General features: G+C 44.8%; 1 protein-coding gene and 1 non-coding gene across 2 annotated transcripts; one reads left to right on the plus strand and one right to left on the minus strand.

The window, feature by feature from the left end:
- Positions 1-898: 898 nt before the first annotated feature.
- TRNAN-GUU (transfer RNA asparagine (anticodon GUU)) lies at positions 899-972 on the minus strand. The gene has a single exon. It is a non-coding gene; the product is annotated as a tRNA-Asn (tRNA).
- A 232-nt stretch (positions 973-1204) lies between these two features.
- LOC149330513 (mitochondrial carrier homolog 2-like) lies at positions 1205-18497 on the plus strand. The gene is made up of 12 exons (XM_089561123.1): positions 1205-1385; positions 3333-3417; positions 6434-6540; positions 7429-7573; positions 9387-9438; positions 10221-10280; positions 11688-11781; positions 12164-12196; positions 14208-14275; positions 15427-15502; positions 17557-17716; positions 18288-18497. The coding sequence occupies exons 1-11, from the start codon at positions 1221-1223 to the stop codon at positions 17671-17673; spliced, it is 1002 nt and encodes a 333-aa protein (XP_089417249.1). The 5' UTR covers positions 1205-1220; the 3' UTR covers positions 17674-17716; positions 18288-18497.
- Positions 18498-18718: the final 221 nt, after the last annotated feature.

Genomic DNA, 18718 nt, shown 5'->3' on the forward strand with positions numbered 1-18718 from the left:
TAGTGTTGTGATACATAGGTAACATACATGTCATTCAAAATACACTATTAGGAAAAAGAAAAGCAAGCTGCATGAATACACTGGACAGCACAGCTCAGTAAACCTTTATGAAAATGGGTGGAGTGGGCAATAACAGTACAAAAATTCTAGTGTCTGAATACAGGAAAAAGGTTTCCGATGCAGAGCTGATAAGTATTAATTAAATACTCATCATCAAGGTATCAGCTAGGAGTCATTTTCTATAGGTAACAGGAAACTTTTAACTTCCCAGGCAAATCTTCTTTTATTTACTGATTTGATGATGACAGGTAATGCGTTTCAGACATAACAGCAGAAAAATGAAAAGTTTGTTTGCCTAAATTTGTACATACTCTAGGAAGTAATAAATTTTTGTCCCTTGCGAATCGTGTTACGTTATCGTTTATTACTGAAACTGGCGGGATAAGTGGCACATTCTTCATCAGCCACATTTGCTCAGATAACACAGTTTAGCAGCAAATTGTGCAAAGTTCATTTAACTTGGGCATCAGCTGGACGTGCAGGCGTAAAATAATATCCATCAAGCCTTTATTTAACGGAGTCCAATGTTCAAATTCCAATGTTAATGGTGGCCCTTAATTGCCTTCTGGTAATAATTTATTTAGCATTTTTTGTAGATGGCCCAGGCATGCATAAACAGTCGGTTGCAAGAATTTAACCGAGAACATCTTCAACGGAAGTCCGCATGGTTGGGTTTCGGAAACAGTAGTACTGCGTACGCCGCGCGAGTTCGCTACAGCGAACGATGTGCTAAATCGACTCTGCTGTCAACAACTAGAATGTAGAAAGCTAGAACGCGTCGGTGGCAAATACGCTATTAGAGTGTAATACTTGAAGATTGTGCAAAATATTTGATAATCGCCCCCGGGTGGGCTCGAACCACCAACCTTTCGGTTAACAGCCGAACGCGCTATCCGATTGCGCCACGGAGGCGAGCTGAAATTAGGTCATTACAAAGGCTGGTTCTAACTGGCGCCACAATGTATACGTTCTCTTCCTTTCTGAATTTGCTTTACGTTACTTATACCTAGTTATCACCCACCTAACCGCTGTCACGCTTGTGCTTTACAATGTTTAGCGACAAAACAATTTATACGCCTCAAATTCACAAATTTCCTGGACCAATTTTGAGCGGCATCGATCCGAGACTACAATGGAGCCAACTCTGGCCAGTGCATTGAATGGCCAAAATGGCGGCGCCTGAACAGAGACCTCGACCGCCCTCGCCGCTTATTTCGCCGATACCCGACCCGGAGTCGGCAAAGAACCTATGGTACGCTGTAGTGGGGAGGGCTACGATCACCGCTATCCTCTACCCCATCGAATACGTCAAGTTTCTCACCCAGGTGAGCACTTCTGTCACTCTGCGCGCCTCGATCAACCGGCAGCAAAGAAAAAAAAAAACGTGTTGAGATCGCCGGGCTGTCGGTGGCTGCTCTCGCTTGCTGTGGTTCCCCGAGAGGTTTGCTGATTGTGTTATAAACGTCTGACGGGTAAATTTGGCTGTGTCTTGGCTGGAAACGCTGGTGATAGCCATGTCTCCTCAGTAGTAGAAGTAGTGTGAACATCAGTTTCGTTGGGCACGCCTTTATGACTTGCTCCTAGCTCTGAAGTCGAATCGGTGATGTCGCGTTCTATCTACACGGAAGGCGCAGATAGCTTGTCGACTGCTTCTTGTTCAACGCGATTATCTTATCTTTTTTTCCTGAGCAGAAAAAAAAAATATAGAGCTAGCGGACTGTGTCTTTCGGTCCGGTCGACTCCGAGTACAGGGCTATGAGTGAAGTCCTTGAGGGCGAAGGACATACTGTGGTCTGTGACAGTTAGGCATTACGGTTCCTTGACGGGTCAGTTTAAGATTTTCACCTGTTATTCTGGCCAAATGTCTACCATATCATTCTTGTAAAGCGTTTGCCGCTCTGAGAGAAAAGAGAGATCACATGTGGGTTTAATATTTGTGCGTTTGGTGACGGCCTTGAGCGGGGCAAGAGTCTGATTAACTTCACTTTGGAGCTTTAAGAATAATAATTAATAATGGTAGATTTTGTTGTTGCTGTTGTCTACCCTGACAACAGGGCAACCAGATCTAATCTCGAATTCGGCAACCACTAAGTATCGCGTTTGTCCCCAGGGCCTGAGATAGAGTTACGTATCCATTTTTCAGGCTTGTAACTTTGCAGCCTGACAGTTTTCAGGCTGCAGAAAAGAGCAGTAAGGTCACTTTGTAATCTTGATTTCTTTGCGCACACTGTAAGCCGTTCTTTGATTAGCTTGGCATTCTCCCTGTAGACCACCTGTTTTTTCATAAATTGTCATATGAAGCATTCCGTCACAGACAGACTGCCACATGCGGACAGATACATGCAGTTTAATTAGACCTGTACCACAAAAAAAAAAACCTTGTGTATTCTTGTGGTTCCAGATTATCGACGTTACTGAACAATAATCCTAGTACGCTGGAAAAATTGCGAGCCTCAAAATCAACCGTGAGGTTTAAGGAATCTGTTGAAACATATCTTATTCTCTGTTTTAATGAATAACTTCCTTGTGTAATCTCCTTTTTTTTTTTTATTCAAAGACGTTGTGCCAGGTCTTTGCGATGCTTTGTTATTCTGGTGTGTTATTTATTATATTTTGAAAATATTTATTACTTGCTGTGTTGTTTGCTGCAGAATGTACACATGCTTCGGGTGCTATGGCCTTTGTCAGTCAAGGATGTTGCCTTTTCCTGCAACTCCTGCGACCGTTTTTATGCCTCAGAGGACAAATAAATAAAAAAGCAGAAAGTATTGGAGAATGATATGCGTAGATCCCAGTAGCATGCTTTCTCTCGTTTACGAATCATCATCCTGTTGACGTCGATTTGCTTAAAGTGCTACTCAGTATCTTTGGGGGTAGCACTCAGTGTGGCAGTTACCACTGACATCAAATATTTGTTAGCTTTTGCCAAACCCGCTGTAATTCCATCTTTAAATCCTTGTACTCAGTGATTTTTGTCAAGCTGTGTGCCCTCAATCCTGCTGTAGCTGTGTAGATGTGGCAGCGTCGAGGTCCGCATCCGCTCCTTGTCTGCAATGGTTAAGTCAGTTGTATTATTACTGTTATCGTTATTTGCATCAGTAGTGTTGCCACTGGTGTCTGCGAGTCTAGATACAGACAGGCTAGCATCCTTGCACTGCAGCGCTTGCGAGCTGCTCGCGTTAGGTGCGTACAGCAGTGGCACTTAAGACAATGAGAGGAACTCGGGGCTAGCGTCGGAGATTGTGTGACGTTTGTCAAAAATCTGTTGTCAGATTGGCCATGAACCGCTGCCACCCAGGCCTACGAGGCGCTTCTTCGGCAAGCCAGTATTGCAGTTGCCGGGAGCTATTGAGTACAGTGAGTATCAGCGACATGTATTCGCCTCTTTGTTCCTTTTGTTCTACATCTTTTTGTTTAATTATATTTTGCATGGGACAGAATAGCTGCTTGCCAGTATCTGTCAAGGGGAAAGTACGAGGGGGTACCCAAAAGAAACCGGACTAATTTTTTGAATCGGCTCAGCTTCTGTGGTACCTCGTTTTGCCGCTAGGAGTGCATAGAACGAACATTTCAGAGTCAGTAAGCCGAGTGCCGTCGCTGAAGGAGGTCACACTAGTTTAGGCAGAGTTTTAGAGTGACGACTGTTTTGTGTGAGTGTCGTTTTTGCAATGGCTGATTTTCGTGAACAGCGTGCGCCGGTGAAATTCAGATTTTTTCTCGGAAAAAGTGGAACGGAAACTCTTGAAATATTCAGAAAGACGTTCAAGGACGATGCTATGGGGACAACTCAAGTGTTCCTGAATTAAATCCTGAATCAAAGCAACAGTCATGCCAATGGAAAACTTCAAATTCACCTCGCCTCAAGAAAGCTCGTCAGGTGAAACCAAACCTCAAAACAATGCTGATTTGTTTTTTCGACGTGAGACGAGTTGTCCATTCAGAATTTGTTCCGCAGGGTCAGACAGTTAACCAGGCTTTCTGCTTGGATGTTTTGAAAAGATTGGGCAACAGTGTTCGGTGGAAGCGGCCTGATTTGTGGCAGATGGGTGACTGGTTTTTCCACCATGGCAATGCCCCTGCTCACACAGCCCTGTCTCTACGACAAATTCGGACCAAAAATGGCATGACCTCTGTTCCTCAACCCTCATACTCACCCGACCTTGCCACGTGCTACTTTCTTTGTTTCGTAGAATGAAAAGACAGGTGAATGGAAAGCGTTTTGCTGATGTTGCTGAGGTGAAGAAAAAAACGACGGAGGGACTGTCAAGCATCACAAAAGATGAATTTAAACAATGTTTTGAAAAATGGAATGAAAGATTCGACAAACGTATCATTGTAAGTGGAGAGCACTTTGAAGGATATTGAAGGTCTGTGCTGAAAATGTGAAGAAATAAGTTCAAACAAAAATAAGTCCGGTTTCTTTTGGGTACCCCCTCGTATGTAGTTGTATCTTGCCTGCACTCGCCTGTGAGGCAGAAACGTGGGTGCTAACAAAAGGGCTTGGAATTGAACCGACCACAGCGCAGTTGGTTATGGAAGAATGATTCGTAGGGTTAATGATAAGAGACAGTGAAAGAACAAGAGTGGGTTAGAGAACAAAGGCAAGCTAGTCACGTCTTAGCTGAGATGTGGAAGTGGACATGGGTAGGGCATGTAATGCAGAGGGCATATTGCCAATGGCCGCTTTGGGTAATGGGGAGGATTGCGAGGGAAGGCGGGTTCAGACCAGTTAGAGAGTGGCAGTGAGTCAGGTGAGATTGGGAACTCTGCAGGGATAAGGTGACGCTGGACAGGGTTCACAGGAGAGATATGGGAGAGGCCTTTATCCTGCACTGTGCTAGTTAGGCTGATGACGATGCTATTTCGCATGACTCACTGTGTTCTAGTACACAGTGAGTACTAGTAGACAATGGCAGCCTAGCTGGTCTTGCTGCGAGTTGTGCAACGAAATTTCCTCGTGCATTGTTGAAGTGCCGGTACTTCACTTGTCAGTGACCAGACTGCTTGATTATTGCCCATTGGTGCTCTCTGTTCACTGCTAATTAGTGTTATAGTAAATTCATGAAATGCAGTAAAACATTTTAGCTTAATATGATGTTGTAATATGTATATATACGTTGTCTAATATATATCGTAATTGTTGAGCAAGGCAACAAATAAACAGTTGACAAGTCTGTATGGCTTGTGAGATTAAGTGCTATGACATCTCTTGCTCATCTTTCTCTCGTTTACGAATCATCATCATTGGTCAGACAGGCCGATGTATTAATGTTCGCCTGAGGGAACATCTTAATTCACTATCAGACACCAGATACTCTCATCTTTCATGAAAGATCATTGCCGCGAGTGTGGGAAGGAAAATGATAAAAAACAGAAAAAGTGCCGCCCTTTGGTCACAAAAACTAAAATTTTGTTTAGACACCGGGATAAATTGACAAGGGAGATTATGGAAGCTTATTTCATACGAAAGAAGGAATCACAGTGTATCAGCCAGCCTTCTTTGGCATTAGTTAACAAAGAAGTATCGTTTTTAGATAATTCGTGACTTGCTTCATTTCGGGTTTCAGGGGTGCTTTTGTTCAGAGTTCACCATGTGGCATATTGTGCGTTTGATGGTCTTGATTCCGCTAGACCAATGCTAGTTGCTCTGTTTGTTCACGTGAGTGTGATGTGTATATGTTTTCGTTTTTCAATAAAAAATTCAGTTTCGAGTCAGCGCTCGTCTTTGTGTCCTCTTCCTTTGTCCGTCGTTTTGTTTCGCGCTGTTCCCTCCCACGATGTATCAGTACAAACTCGCCCAGTTATCCATCCTTCTTCATCTTTCACTTCCTGTAGGTGCCGTGTTTGTCTGATTCAGTGGGCGTTGGCTACCTTGAATAAATCAGTGCAAACCCTGTTGTATGGGAACATGCTCAGAAGCATGGGCATCTGTGGATGTCAAGCGTCGGAGAGGATTCAGTGGCAGTGTGTAAACGAGTCAATAAAAAGTAGCTCTTGTGCGGTGTGTTTTGAAAGCAGAAATGACATCTTGCAGCCCATTATTTGGAACAATTTTTTAACTTTATGCCATTCGTGTTGTAATGCGCTGTGTCCCAAATATGCTGAAATATGCTCTGTGAGACTTTTAGCTGAGTGGGTTTACGGCCAGAGGAGCGGAGTGGACGAGTAGAGATGCCACTGCACATGCCCAGAATGCTGAGGTGGCCTGCGCGTTTAGTCTGGTCATCCAGCGGAGCGCGCCCAGTGAGCGAGTGTTGTCAGTGTCGTGGTGGAGCCGAACATGGCGGCCTCCAGTGTGTGAACGTACATACACTTTAGGACTTCGGAAGTTTAATGCACAAGTGTTTTCCCCTCTTTCTTTCTTTTTGTTCAGTGAAACACATCAAGAAAGTGGACGGCTATGCTGGCCTGTACCGTGGCCTGAGTGTCCGGCTGTGTGCGAACGTGGTTAGTGGCGCCGTTTTCACCGAGGTGAACCGGGTGAGCACTTTGTTCTCTGAATTCTCTCGTTGGGGGCTTTATTCCTGCTGGATTCTGCACTGACTGCAAGCTAGTGAACGCAGTTGGGTGAACTCGCATCCTGTGTGCTTTGCTTTACTCCAGCTGTAGCGAAAAAAACTCACAGAAAGAAGGACGACTTACCCTTACAGAAGATTTGTGGTTCAATTTTAAATATGCTACTCTGGGGCAGTTCGCACGAGAAGCAGAGAACAGGGGAAGGAAAGACACCATTACATTTTCCTCTAATGCACAGCCATGCCAGTTGTAAGAACTTTTTTGTTTTTTCCATGAAATACGTTGGTGCAAATAAAAACACGAAACCAATGGATACTGGACGGAACAGATGCAGGCAAGACCTGTCTCTGAAAAACCAGCGTGTCATGAATTTGCCTCCGCATTTCATGGTTTACTTGCGTGAACCTCAACTTTGCTGCGAGATTAAAATGCTGGGAAGAAGCCAGGAAACGACCACCCATGAACTTGTGGAATCGTTTTATCTTGAGAAAAAAGGAACGGCTTGTATCAGTGGTACATTTGTCATCCTCAGGAGCAAATAGTGCATTATTTTTTTGTGCCGCTTTGTTGCAGATGGTGATTGGAGCTCAGTGTCTGTAGTTGCTGGAGGCGCTCAACCAGTCTTCATTGTTTTTGTGTCTTTATTCATGCTAATGTTTTTCACATCAGCCCTCATCTACTGACCCAGCATAAAGTTTAATGAACTCATTTGTTTGGACTGTTGAGTTCTTTTTGTTAGCTAGTAAATAGGATTGCTCAAACTGGCGTGTGGCCAGCATTTGGACATGACTTGCGCCCTCATGTCCGATGGCGGTAGTGTGGATGAGCGGTCACCGTGTTCGTTCTCCGCAGAGACTACCCGAGGTGCGGTCCTTTGAAGATGAAGAGGACGACGTGACTGTGACTGAGGAGCAGCGCATCATCAACTTCATCAAGCGCACTTGCAAGCTAATGACTGCCAAATGTGCAGCGCTCTGTGTTGCCCAGCCCCTCAATGGTGAGTCACGGGCCTCTGCTGTTCACCTCAGGCTGTGTGGCCTGATTTGTTTCCTGTAAATGAGACAGTGTGCACCGGATATGTTTTTCTCTTTTCCCCGGAAACTAGAGAACTGTTTCCCACAAACTGCTTGGCGTCTGTGTGCAAGTAATACTAATGCTGTTCGAAGGAGCTGGTGCATTCTTGTTACTGCTGTCTGTTTACTATGTATTGGTGCAAAGCTTTGTAATGTTCTGTTTATTTGTTTGGTTTGGTTTATGGGGTTTAACGTCCCAAAGGGACTGAGGCTATGAGAGACGCCGTAGTGGAGGGCTCCGGAAATTTGGACCACCTGGGGTTCTTTAACGTGCACTGACATCGCACAGTACACGGGCCTCTGGAATTTCTCCTCCAAAGAAATTCTAGCCGCTGCGGCCGGGATCGAACCCGCGTCTTTCGGGACAGCAGCCGAGCACCGTAACCGCTGAGCCACCGCGGCGGCTGTTTATTTGTGCTCGAAGCCACCTGCGCTTGGCTTTATCGCTTTTGCTTGCGATGTCAGAGGTGACCAGATTTCTCTGGTAAGATTGTACCTACCTACGATGTTTGAGGTGGTCGTAGATGCTTTCTGCACCTTATTTCAAAAGCTTTTTGTTGGTCTGATGGTCACAGTTAGGTGTGACCATCAGTCTGTTCTTCGACAAATGCACCCAGACGCTGTTTACTTTAGCCGTTTCTTTGAAAAAAAAAAAAATCTTTACCATAACTGAAAAAAAAATGTAGTCTTCCATGGAAGGTGAAATGGGACGCAGTTTCACTTTACTATAGCCGAGTTTTAAGGCGAAAGCCTTTAATGGCTCATCGTTGTCCGTCCGCGAAAACTGTCACACGACAGCTGTCAATCATCCTGATGATGTCATCAGTGGTGTGATAAGCCATAATCAAAAATCATTGAATTCATTGTGGCATAGTATGTTGTAACCATTAATTAGTGATTAGTCATTGTTCAGTAATTAGTCATTAATTAGTGATTAGTCATTAGCCATTTCAAGACGTTCCTAGATGTTTCCTAGACAACGCCAGGTGGTTGGCGGTGCCACTCCCTTCTGTGCATGCACTTTGCGCCTTGGTGGTGTCACCATCATGCAGTGCTGACATTCCAGCCGACCGAGTCAGATGTCTCCTTCGAGTCACGCCAGTTTGATGCCTCCCAAGCATGCAGTCAGCAACAGAGGCAGTCAAAATCGGCGTGAAAAGGCTTTCAGCTCGCATACTTTAGATCGTCAAAGTGCCCCCCTAATTTTCACTATATCCGAGTTTACTATTGCGGTGTTCTACTGTACACTGACTTTTAGCAAATATTACAATGCATGAGAGAAGAGAACAGTGTCATCACCAGACAGCACTTCCCAAGTGCACTGTCAAACATCGGGACGTCCATCCTTATTTCTTGTTTTTGAAAAGTGATCCTTCTTTCTAGGAACGAAATGGCTGTGCCGGTCTATCCAGCAGGGATTGCAACTGTAGCTGTCGTCATTGCCTTCGTGAAAACACTTCTACATGATTCGAAATAAAGTTCGAAAAGTTGCGTGCACGATTGTAGACGCCTTACTTTAAAGGGTTATTCATGTGTGGGCCACGCCTTCAAAATTCACTCCCAAATTAAAAAAAAAAAAGTGCGGCCCTTACACGAGTTTATACGGTATGTACTTATCCAGGATATGGTGGCTAGACTTTTTCCTTGGCATGTCGGAATCCTGCCGCGTTTCTGATGTTGGTAGAGACATGTCAGTGGTTAGTGCGTACCTGAATTTTGGTTCATTTTATCTTGCAGTGGTGTGTTTTCGGTACATGGCCCAGTTTGTAGGACGGGAAGAGAAATACACGTGAGTGACATCTTGTCCGATATTGCATGCTTGCAAGAGAAAGTGTGGGCCATAACTGATTGACCTATTGCATATCATATCGCATACGAAATTTGGTTAAAAGTAGTTAATGATAGCTGTTCGTTATGCTGCATTTAATGACGAGTTCATGAGCCTTGCATAGCATGCAGGTGGTCAGGTTTTCCTTGCTCTCACTGTGGTCCGCTTCAAAAAACCCGATTGTAGCGCGTTTTGGATAGTTCTCTTCCATTATTTTTTGCTTTGAATGCTACCTCATGATTGCCAATTGAAGAGTGTAAAAAGCTGGAATCACAGTCTTTTAGATGTGACCAAGACTGTGTTGGTGGATTATGTATTTTAGGAACGGCTAGCGTTCAGAGTTCACAGCTATTTGTCCACAATTTAAAGGGCCGCGCACATGAATTCACTTTTTTTGGGATAACATAAGCTGCAAATCAGGCAGCATATTTGTCCACCAGAATTCGCAGATGATTGAGGAAAGGCCTTAATGTCGGGCAAATGGAAGGACCAAATATCCAATTCTTTTTTACACATTTTAGGTTCAAAAGTCTTGATTCCTCTGTTGGAATCAACGACAAAGTGTTCAGGCAGTGTATGTGCACTGTGTTGCGACAGGTTCATTCACTATGACACCTAGTAGGTTCCACAAGACCTGGAGTGAAACTTGTTTTAATTGTTAATTGCAAATATGGTTAAGTGCTTTGGTAGTCTGTCAGATTGCATTGTTTTTAAAGTGCTTGTGTGCATTTTGTTTCTTGCAGGGGAATCTTCACCTCTGTTGTTGAAATATACAGGGAAGAAGGTGTCCTAGGTCTCTTCAGGTGCGGAAGCTTTCTTGTACTTAATGTAGGAGATTATATGAACAGCAGTTCATGAATGTGGCAAGGACTTGGCTTAGAGAAGCTGGGACCCATACAGATTACAGATCGGAGCTTTTCGCATGGGTGCAGTTGTGTTCTGCCAAGTTGTGACATTTTTTTTTTTTTATGGCCTACACCTGGATGGCACTGATCCTTTGTCAAGCCTCCATAAAAAGTTTTTTCTCTATGTCCTGCTTCGTGACCATGTTGTGAAGTAAGGGTTTAGTTTGATTGGTTCTATCCCCTTGTTTACAGAGCTTAATTGTTTTCAATGTGTTGGTATGTGTTGGACGAACTTTATGCAGATCATTTATACTTCTCATCGTGTAAATTGCTCACGGGAAAGTCCTGAAGTGAACTACTGCTGATAAGATTGCTAGAGTTGAGCGAGCAGTAACGTGACTAGTGGACACGGTGGCATGAAACTGGTTGATGCAGGGACACAACTTGTTGACACTGCATATCACTTTTGTTGATGATGAAAGGGTGGCCCTATAATATGAAGATCCCACCCTCGCAAAAATCTGTCGGAGATTTTTATGCGAAGCATATTGCTAGAGCTACCACTCACGCCGTCGCCGTGGGACCCCCACGTGACACCGTGACGTCACACCACGTGACATCGGATGAGAGAGCCGGCCTCCATCTCGCGCCGTCGCCGTGGGACCCCTAGCCGTCACGTCACGTGACACCGCGACGTCACACCACGTGACAACGGATGAGAGAGCCGGCCTCCACCTCGCGCCGTCGCCGTGGGACCCCTAGCCGTCACGCCACGTGACACCGTGACGTCACACCACGTGACATCGGATGAGAGAGCCGGCCTCCACCTCGCGCCGTTGCCGTGGGACCCCTAGCCGTCACACCCGCTCATTCCCGCGCATTTCGAACGCGCGTTCACGCTCGGTGTAGGTGAAACGCTCGCTCCGCCGGGCAGGCAGACGCGGCTTCCGTGGCAATCCAGGCGCTCACCCAACGCGCGTCTCGGGGTTAGTCGGCGTTCCGCTGTAGCCATGCCGTTGGCTTCCCCCACGACGAAGGCTTCTAGTGGTTGTATTAAAATGACCAAGTATTCAACCAAGGAAAGCCATGTATTACCAAGCCTAGCCACTAATATGCTTCGCATTCCCCAGGCTTAGCCAAGCTGAGCCTCAGCAATTTTTTTCCCCCCCCTGGATTATAAACCCTGGCCGCAAATTGATGTCGGCTTACCTAGAGAAGAAGCGGGTCCATTATGCCAGTACAACGGTATTGTGGTGGATTTCAGTAGCAGCGGGTTGGCAGTCCTCATGGCTTTCATCAGCTGCACGCTGACGTTTAAAGAGTTTTGTACCCCCCCCTCCCCCACTCCTGTCTTTCTTTTTCCAGTGGTCTCGTACCTAGATTGATTGGCGAGGTTCTGACGATATGGTTTGCCAATACGATATCCTTTGTCATCAATGCCTACATCGTTCAGGACAAGGTGGTTATCACATTTATTACTTTCGCTTGAGCGCCATCCATTGGCAATTCTGCCATCAGTATTTTGCAATTAGCACTGTGTAGATTAATGAGTGAACCAATCGTTTCAATTCGCGACGCAGCGAAAACAGTTGAGCTGCGGAGAAAAGTGTGAATGGCTCTCTAACTATGCATGCGCTCACCCTGCTAACTCTGCCCCAACTAGTGTGAATGTGTGTGAACTGGAGTAGAATTGTTTACGTATAAATTGAAATAAGAAATCAACCCTTGAGAAACCACTTGTGTGTATATCGGTGTTTTTGTGTGATTGTAGAAGGGAGCAGTCATCTGCAGGTAAATTCACTTGGCACATTCCTGATGCTTCAATCTATTCTTGTTTTCAGACATTGCAAAGCTACGTTAGTGCATTGACAATGGTAAGAATTCACTTTTGTTTTTTTCCCCATTGATAACTTGCAGTATCCAGTAATTTGCTGAAGATAATGCTGACTTGTACTGTCTAAGTCTTGGCATTTGCGGACTCCGCCAGAGCCGAAAAATGAGCTTGCTGTCATTTTTTTTGTCATTTTCATTTATTTCGTATGGTTGTCTCTTACTGGAAGGGCATGCCGTGAGTGTAGTTTTATCTAGTGTGCGCCACAGGACCAGTACCTTAACGCAACTGGTCACCTAGACAAGCAAAGATGAATGCCTAAGCAGTGTGCTCAGAAGTCTAGGCAGAGGCAAACCAGTCGAAGGCTAGCTGGAGCCGTGTACTGTTGAGCGTGAAGAATGAATTACTGAGGCGAAACCCTTTAATGGCTCATACTGTCGTCCGTTAGCAGAGGGTGTCACACCTTTGGCAGCGTTTAACTCGTGTTAACTCGAGAACTAAAAAAAAACGGAGAAAACGAATGGTTGCTTCGGATAGAGGAGGAAAAATTAACCCAGAAGCCAAGGTTGATGACTGTAGATTAATTAGTTAATTAATTAACACTTAAGATCCCCGAAAGATGTATAATTTGGGTATCGATATAGCCACGGGAACGGTGTGACATCACATCCACCGGAAGTCGTCACGGCATAGTGAAAATTGTCACAGAATGGTTGGAAAAACGTCGGATTTGTGTCAGATTTCGAAAAATGTGTAATTAAGCGTAATTAACACTTAAGATGCCCGAAAGATGTATAACTTGGGTATCGATATAGCCACGGGAACGGTGTGACGTCACATCCACCGGAAGTCATCACGGCATAGTGTCCTCGGCTTTGGCCTCTCAGACACTTAAGTTGCCAAAGTGTCCATGCAATTTTTAGAGGTTTTAGAGGCATCCTGCTCTTGGATGCCTTCACAAGCCGACAGGTGACATCTGTCCACTGCGAGAAGGTGCCTCTTGGGAGCTTCCGATACACCCAGGAAGCAGTGTCGAATAACTAAATGCAGTTTGTTCAGAAATAGGGCCAATTGAGCCGGAACTACGCATGCTGCCTATCGCGCATACGATACTTACTTTCCATCCATGATACCGACTTAAGTGCAAGGAGCCTGCACCTTGATTTCGATGGATTTGAGAAGCCTTCTTCTGGACAATCCAAGACAACAGAAAGTCAGATTTTATTCATACTTTTCAAGATGTGATTTTGATGCATTATTTATGCAAGGATGAGCTGGTGGTCTGTGTGGAAAAATGCTTTAAAACCAATGGAGTCAAATGAAACGAGATTGGGATGACTGAAATGCTAACTCGAGAGCACAGTAATATTAGCAACTGGAGCAGAACTGGAGTAGGGTCTGTTCACATTTCCAGGGAGCAGCCATCGCGCTTTCGAAATGAAAACCGAGTGTGCTAGTGTCCACCCTCCGGCCGTAAAAGCATTGATTTTTTGCTGTTTGCATCTCCCTCCGCACTTGTACACAGTACAGTTCGTGGCTTCTGAGAGGTTCAGTTGAAAACGAGGCATGGGCGGTTTGTATTGACTATTTCTTTAAGCTTTGGAAGTGTTATGCACAGTTACTTGTTACTCATTAAAGCACAGGTACAAGCGTCCAAAAGAAAACACTGAATTTGCACTCTGGAGCCAATTTTTTATTTTATTTTTTAACTTTTGCATTTAAGTTGAAAGAATATTGAAGGATATCTAGAACTGCTTGGGAAAGAAAGCAAAACATGAACGTTATTGTTGACTGCATGCCAACGAGGTCTTCTTTCCTGTACTTCTCCGGCTTGTACGTGTAGAGAAAGTTTGACCGTGGTATCAATGAAAACAGTTCATTGATTGATATTCTGCTGCATGAATTGAAAGTTTTTTGCGAAATGCTATGCCCATTCACATGAAGATTCGCTTTGTGCGCAGTCCTTTCATCATGGAACTTTTTATTGCCCTCTGCCTTCATCCTGCCCTCAAAGTTTTAAGAACGTTTCTGTAACTGTCTTTTTTCCTTTGCAGTTCCTGTCGAGCTCTGTTACGTACCCATTCTCCCTGGTCGGTACAGTGATGGCTGTTTCTGGATGCAGGTTAGTGCCCTTCCTGGTGTTTAATATAGTTAGAGTAGACGTTGAGGTCCTGTGTGGCAATGTTTGCCATCAGAGGCATTAGTAGTACCATATTATTTATGAGGGTGTGGCTGTGGACCTGGCAGCACATTATGGAGCCAAAGAACTGCAAAAGACACAGGACGGTGGATCACCTTGTGTTGTCCTCGCCGTACTAGTCCTTTTTTTGTTTGTACATACTTGTTTGTATATGGGTATGTTACAGTTCTTGGCTGTTACATATTGCGAGTTTTGGTTTCAGTGTACTCGTGGATTGTCTGCTGTCTAGTGTTCCATCTTATTCTGATATCATGTGCATCGTGTGATCTGCTCGTATATTTAGACCCTGAGCATCGTGATTGAATAGCCGCCATCCTGGCTCTAGTCTTCAGTCAGTGCATACGATAGAACAGCGCATCCTGTATTTTTTCCAGTGCCAGCCAGATAAGCCTGACCTGAATGATCAAAGCCGTCTCCTATCCTACTCTCCCCTGTCGTTGTTTCGTGCTGTGATTTTGGAATAATTTGCTGACACTGAGTTTTGAGACTTCGCAAGCTGGAATGACATACTTGATTGCCAGCTTCATGCGTTGCATCAGAAGCCCCTCGTATACCCAATAAATCTGGCTTTTTCACTATTATATATGTGCTAGTGACGCAAACCGTATTGCCATAACCAGAGAATCTTTGGACGCGTCCTTCAGCAGCAGATACATGTGCCTTGGACTTCCAGATTTCATTTGTATGACAGTGCTGCTAGATGGATTTTTCACTCATAAGAATTTGGTTGGGCACACTAGTTGCGAAGCATTTGAGATGCTTTTGCTGATTTGCCAAACAGCAAAAGAGCGTTACACACTTTTTTTTTACCTGTATGAATTAATTGAGTTGGTGAGCCCAAGCGGACCAAGGGAAGTCCAGCATTTCCCAGGTACTAGGTGCTATTTGTGCCGACTGACTAGAAGTAAAAAAACAGTCTGTGCATCCACGGTCCTGCCACAGTGTGAAAATCGCAATGACTTGATTGTTGCATCACACGATGGCTGTTTCCGTGCTGTTCTTTCATATGTTATTTATAATCGTGTTTGTTTAACATAATCTTGCTATCAACTAATCTGGCATAACTTTTTCAGCCTGGAAGCAGGCAGGCCTCCGAACATGCCCGTCTACCCCAGCTGGAGCGAATGTTGGCAGCACCTGAACAGACTGGTACGGTGGCTGTTCACCCACTTTGCTGTTTTTTTTTTATGTTGTTTCTGTCCTACCTCCCTGTTCTCTGTTTTAACTGAAGTCTAATGGGACGCTAGACACTCATTGCTGTGTTGTCAGCAATGACGGTTCCGGATTAAGCTCTGTGTTCTCATTCAGGTTTGGCTTACGTGTTGAATGTGCCTTTATTGTGCACTCGCACGTTTTGGGAAAAAATTGTTTACAGGTGCAGTGTTGTAACGCTATGCGGGTATGGAGTATTGAACAAGTTGTGTATTTATTGAGTCACGCTTAGCCCTATTCTTGATCAATTATATTGTTTTATTATTTCGTTTATCCATTCTTTATTTCAGTCCTATTGCATTAGAATCTTCATGACGTGATCACGGTTGATATGAACTTCGGGATGATGAGTGGTCGTAGAACTTCCTGGCCAGAGTGCATTGTGTATATACGTGATGTGCATAATTTTTTGTATTCTGAACACTCTCCTGCACCACTACGGATGATACAAACTCTTGAGTATGGACTGCACCCTTGAGCACTAGGCACAGTGGTGAGCAGCCTTGTCTAGAGCGCTTGAGCAGTGCGCACTTGGTAACAAAAACCGAAATTAGAGAGCAGCCCCTCATTACAGGGCAAAGTTTTCGTGCCTGCTTTGTTTACGAGGCTATCTGGCGCTACTTCCGTGCAAGCGTTGCAGCTGGACCCTAGAGGCTGCCACAAAATCTGGATTTGTTTGCAAGGAAGTGCACCGCCCGAGCGCTCTAGACAAGGCTGCTCACCACTGTACAGCCCATACATCACCGAAACTGCGATTGCCAGTTGTGCGGTGCGCACTTCAATTACGCAAGCAGTGTTTGGTGGCATCTGGCCATGAATGAATCCCGTTAATCGTAAACAGATATGCATGGATGCATATCCTGTGCTTCTGCATACGAAATTTGTGCTTTAGATGCTACGAATATTTTTCGTAGCCCTGCAAGATTCTTATCATCAAGATTGTACTGTGTACCAGCCATATCCATATTGATTACTTCATATTCAAAGTTGCAATTAGTCGGACAGCTGGGCCTTGAAGGAGCACTGTTGTAGGAGCTCTAACATAAATATGACAGTGGCTTCAGAAACAATACAGAAGCAGTGCAAAGGATGATGCACAGGAGACGGAACAGGCGGACACGAGTGCCGTGTTCTGTCCTTTGCACTGGTCTGCCGTCATCTAGAAGTTTTACGCAGTATGAGAAGGAACAAACATATTGTTTGAAAGTGTGAATTTTCTGCTCATTTCATCCACTAAAAGTTGAGAATGATTTTTGGATATTATACACCAAGAGAGAAAAACTAGTTACAAAATAGAAACAACCGTGCTTGTCACACAATTATGGAGTAGCCAATAATTGAATGCTCATAATTTGTTCTCTAGAAGAGTGCGGTGAGGGGCTAGTTGGTACGACATTATGAGAACAAAAAATAACTGCGCAAAAGGACAGGACAAAAGAAAGAGAACCACACGGGACAAACACAGTCTTTCAACGTTGTGTGGAACCGACACCCCTCCAAGGTAGACAACCGGAACAACACCAACGTGCTTTTTGGGGACCTTGGGTAGGTACAGTCGCCGCATGTTCTGTTCCAAAGGAACTCAGCACTTGCTGCAGCCAGGACCTGGTAATCCTCGAGTGTCCGGAAGCCTGTCGGGCCCGTTCCCTTCCAGCTGATGTACAGAAACAAAGAGAAGCACAGAAAAGTGTGGTTCTCTTTCTCTTGTCCCGTCCTTTTGCGCAGTTATTCTCATAATTTGTTCCCTTTCGTATTGCACACAACTGTATTACCAGCTTACCTCTTGGAAAGTTTCTTTGTGCACCACCAGGTGGCGTTGAGCTACCCACTTGAAGGTTTCACTGCTGCACACTAGGTGGCGTTAGTCATGTCTGTCTTCTTTTGCCCATTCCTGGCGACCAGTCAGGCCAAAGCATTTTTTTCAGTGAAACAGTCGTGGGTGCTTGGTCGTGTCGACAGCAAGTTGTTTTCTTCTTCTTGATATCATGCAGAACCAGCTGAAGCGGGGTTCATCAGTCATCTGGAGGTACTACCAGGGGCCGTACATTATCGATGAGAGCGGAGTGCCGCGGTTAGTGGGTGCGGTCAACCTACAGGCGGCCCAGTGACAACTGAACTAGAGGAGGCGGTTCCAGTTGAATGTTACCACAGGTATAACATCCCTTCGAACTCTTGACATATCGGACAACACCACCATAAGTGTACAGTCGGGCACAAAAGTCCCTGGACCACATGATCCACAAACGAAGCCGATAGCTCTATTACTAGCCATCCGTTGGAGACCACACTTGTGGAGGTGAAAATCAGAATCTTCTTTTTTTCACCTCTACAATTGTGAACTAGCAGCGGGTTGATAACAGAAGTATCGGCTTCGTTTCTGCATCACATAGTCCAGAGACTTTTGTCCTCGACTGTACAGTGCTTGTAGTGACCTACTCATACGGGGAATTATATTGATGTTGATATTCTTATACCAAAGTTATAATAGCAGGTAGCTACGGTTAAGCGTGGCCATGAATACCTGGAATTAGCCATGGTTGAGGCTACCCGTGTAAAAATGGTATTAATCGAGGTCGCACAGGTTGTAGTAACACAGTTAGCTAATTAACCACACAGTTCGTTTTGCTTTGCAGTTGCAAACAATTACCGATAGCTATAGTTATGGTCAAGGCTTTCTGTGTAACAGGGTATGACTGAGCCATGTTGACTTTTTTTTTTTCAGGTTGCCCCAAGGAGTTTGATGGGGAAGGCTAGAATGTGGTTTATCGACCAGTTAGGCTTGTTCTGCAATATGTGGTGCTCTGTCACGGAAGAGTACCTCCGTGGCGACGTTTACGAAAGCGTTCATTCCTGTTGCCATATTAGTCCCGGCACGGAGGAGCTCATCACTAACTTGTTCTGTTACCAATTAAAAGAAGCGCCTGTTCACTGATTCACTTTTTTTTTTTTTCACTTCCGAAGAATGCGCCTTGTGTTGGGGAGGTAACCTCAGTATGTTGGAAATTTCACACTGATGACTTGGCATGGCCCTTGACAGTGTGCTGCCAAACAAAAGTGGGCACGATCAAAGCTTAGTTGCCTCGGCAGCATTCTTAATGAATATCGAACATGCACACACTAGCGATATGCTGGTGCACCACAGAGAACTAGGCA

This window comes from Amblyomma mixtum, chromosome 9 (genome assembly GCF_055824585.1).
Source record: "Amblyomma mixtum isolate Tamu chromosome 9, ASM5582458v1, whole genome shotgun sequence".
NCBI lineage: Eukaryota > Metazoa > Arthropoda > Arachnida > Ixodida > Ixodidae > Amblyomma > Amblyomma mixtum.

Bases quoted from the DNA above. Each gene is read 5' to 3' on its own strand.
- LOC149330513 (XM_089561123.1), top strand. From the start codon at position 1,221: ATGGCCAAAATGGCGGCGCCTGAACAGAGACCTCGACCGCCCTCGCCG. The intron at 1,386-3,332 runs GTGAGCACTTCT...ATCTGTTGTCAG, and splicing joins ACGTCAAGTTTCTCACCCAG to ATTGGCCATGAACCGCTGCC. The intron at 3,418-6,433 runs GTGAGTATCAGC...CTTTTTGTTCAG, and splicing joins GCCGGGAGCTATTGAGTACA to TGAAACACATCAAGAAAGTG.